Below are 2999 nucleotides of genomic sequence, written 5' to 3' on the forward strand. Positions count from 1 at the left end.
CTGGTTTATTGTCTAATGTTAGGGTTGGTGGTGTGAATGCTGTACCCACCCGGGGGGGGGGGTACCTTGTGTACACTATGAAGGAGGGAAAGGGGCTTGCTCCTTCCTTTGTACTGGTTTTGCTCTGTTCCTTCTGCTATCTTCCTCCACCGGGAACTGTTGTTGCCCCTTTGCCATTGTTCCCTGCCTTAGAGCCAGCTGATACTGACTGAAACCTTTACAAACTGCACCTAAATAAACCTTTCCTCCTTTAGTTTGGGATGTCAAATATTTTGTCTCAGCATGAGAGAAAAGTAACCAAGACCTCATCTTTTTCGTGAAAAATGGAAGATTTAAATAATTCTTAAAAAAAAACTAGTTTCTAAACTTCTTCATAGCAGGAATCTAACACCCTATATTCAATACATAGATGTTCAAAAAAGATGAATGTGTTGATAAGATACCATACCTTTGCTGTATATTGTAATTCACAGACTAGAAGACAGTTTACTATAAAGAAAACTTCTGCAGATGCAAGTGAATATTATGAAAACTACATCGAAATGTTGAAGAAACAAGGATTTCTGCTCAGAGAACATTTTACACCTGAAGCAACCCAGTTAGCATCTGAAAAATTGCAAGCAGTAAGATTGATTGATAATTCTTTTATTTATTGGCTGGAATTTTTTCCTTGTACAGTTGGAATTGAACCTAACCCCTTGGCTCATGTTCAGCAAGCATTGTACCACTGAGGTACATCCCCAACACTATTGAATATTTTTAATGGAAATATTTTCTTTGTTACAAATCAAATTAATAGGAGAGAAGATGAGTTAAGGAAGAAAAAGTAAACTCACCAAAAGGCGCAGATATGCAATGTGGGATGAGTTTAGGAAAGCTGTGAAACTAATTCCTTATTCCAGCAGTGAACCCTTCCAGATTTCAGAAGATCTCATGATACTTTAGACAGAGTTGAGGGTCCATAATTCTCATCCTATGTGTTTAGTGCCACTGACAGGATTAACCCTTATGGAGTGAAGGTAAAGATGAGAGAAAATAAAATTAGAAAAAGAAAGGTGGATGTGGAGACAGAATTGGAAGAGGGGGAGGAGAGCACAGATTGGGGGAGACAGAGGAGATGCTAAGGAGATGGAGAAAGAGCATAGAGAGGACTGGTGTGTTACAGTTACCTGGTTCCTAGTGCATTTTATGTTGCTATCCCAAAATACTTGAGCCCAGGTACTTAACAAGTAAAGAATTTATTTGGCTCACTATTGGCTTACAATTCTGGTGACTGAAAGTTCCAAACAACATGGCACCAGCATCCTGGCTGAGTGGAATGAGTAAGATATTGGCTGCCACACACCGTAGTGGAAAAATGAAAAGTGAAACAGTACTTCTTCCCTAAGAAAACAATCCTTTCTGAGGGCAGGGCAGTACCCTATGGTCTAATCATCTCCTATAGTTGCCCACCCTTCTGTTCTACCATGTCAGCACCACTACTCTGGGAACCAGGCTCCCAGCACAGAACTTTGGCTAATACACTTAAGCCATTCCTAGGCACTTGGGCAAAGGTGGCTCTTTTATGCTGCTATTCTTTTCATCTCACACTTCTATTCATTTACCCATGTTAAGTTTTCATTTTTTGTTTTGTTTTTTGGGTCATGGTTCATACTGAGCTTGACCTCACTATGTAATACAGGCTGACCTGGAACTTGTGGCTATCCTCCTGCCTCAGCGTTCTGAGTGTTAGGATTACAGTTGCGCCACACTATGCTCAGTTCCATCTTAGTTTTAAAGGTAGTGACTTCTGATGGTTTTTGTGGTGATGCTTTGTTATTCTGTTGTTATAGCTGCTTTTGGAAGAGGTCATAAACTCAAGCACTCTGAGCCAGGAGGTGAGCGATTTGGTGGAAATGATTTGGGTGGAAGCTCAAGGCCACCTGGAGCATACGCTTCTCAAGCCTGTGAACAAGATTAGCCTCAATGATGTGAGTCATGTCTGTCATTTACAGTGAATGTATTTCCTGCTTTGCTCACTTAAATAAGTACACATTTGTGCTGGTTGGATTGCCCTGGATTTTGTTCTTGATTGTTCTTTCCATGTACCCTGTAGAAAAGGGGCAAGTTAGAGAACTAAGTGAAGAAAAAGTCAAAAAACTAGACATCCCTGCCAGAGCCTCTGGGCCATGAAGTTGGTAGCAGGCCCAACAGAAAGGGACAGACTTGGGCCCTACTAAGATGCCTGTTTCATAAACACTGCTTTACCTTCCGAAAGTTTTAGGAAGTATAGGCTCACTTTTAATCCACCAGTGTATAGTTGTATAGTTGCAACTGAAAGAAGATATCCTCAGTGGTACAACTTATGTAAATGCCTTATTGTATGAAGATGATATAGGAAAGTTTGTCCTATGGAATTAAATTGCCTTATTTTAGGGACACAGGGTTTCCTGGGGTAAAGTCCACAAAGCATTTTGTGATCTGGGGAGTTTGTCCCAGATTTGATGCTATCTTTCTACAATTTTTCATATGAAAAGAAATTGTATCACAGTGCCATTAATGTTCAGTGCTATAAATGTGTACACATGCACAGAAGTATAAGGCCCTTGTCTGTCCTTCTAGTTAAGCAGAGGCCAGTTTTGGAAAGAGTCCTAAAGGCGTCATTGTCATGACTGAGCTGTCTCCAGTAAAGATCATCATTTGCTATGACAGAAAGCTTTCTATCACTGTAACGAAATACTTGAGAGTCATCCTAAAAAGAGTTTTCTTCTGGCTTCATTGATTTGAAGACCATGAGGCAGCACGTCATGGCAGAGGTGTATCACAGAGCAAAACTGTTCACCTCCTGGTCAGAAAGCAAAGCAGAGGAAACTTTGGGAGCCTGTGGTCACCTTTAAGGGTACCACTAGTGACCTGAAGACCTGATACCTAGTGACCTAGGCTGCAGTTTGTTTTTTTCTTTTTTCTTTTTTTTTTTTTTTTTTTTTTTTTTGTCTTTTTGAGACAGGTTCTCACTATAC

General features: G+C 40.3%; 1 protein-coding gene across 1 annotated transcript in view; it reads left to right on the forward strand.

Annotated features, from left to right (window-relative positions):
* Positions 1–422: 422 nt before the first annotated feature.
* Positions 423–2999, forward strand: part of Parp4 (poly(ADP-ribose) polymerase family member 4) — an 82742-nt gene continuing 80165 nt past the window's right edge. Inside the window, exons 1-2 of the mRNA XM_023708721.1 lie at positions 423–623; positions 1833–1970. Coding sequence (XP_023564489.1) covers positions 423–623; positions 1833–1970 — 339 coding nt within the window. The remainder of the gene's footprint in view (positions 624–1832; positions 1971–2999) is intronic.

This window comes from Octodon degus, unplaced genomic scaffold, assembly GCF_000260255.1.
Source record: "Octodon degus isolate 3935 unplaced genomic scaffold, OctDeg1.0 scaffold00496, whole genome shotgun sequence".
In the NCBI taxonomy this organism is placed as follows: Eukaryota; Metazoa; Chordata; class Mammalia; order Rodentia; family Octodontidae; genus Octodon; species Octodon degus.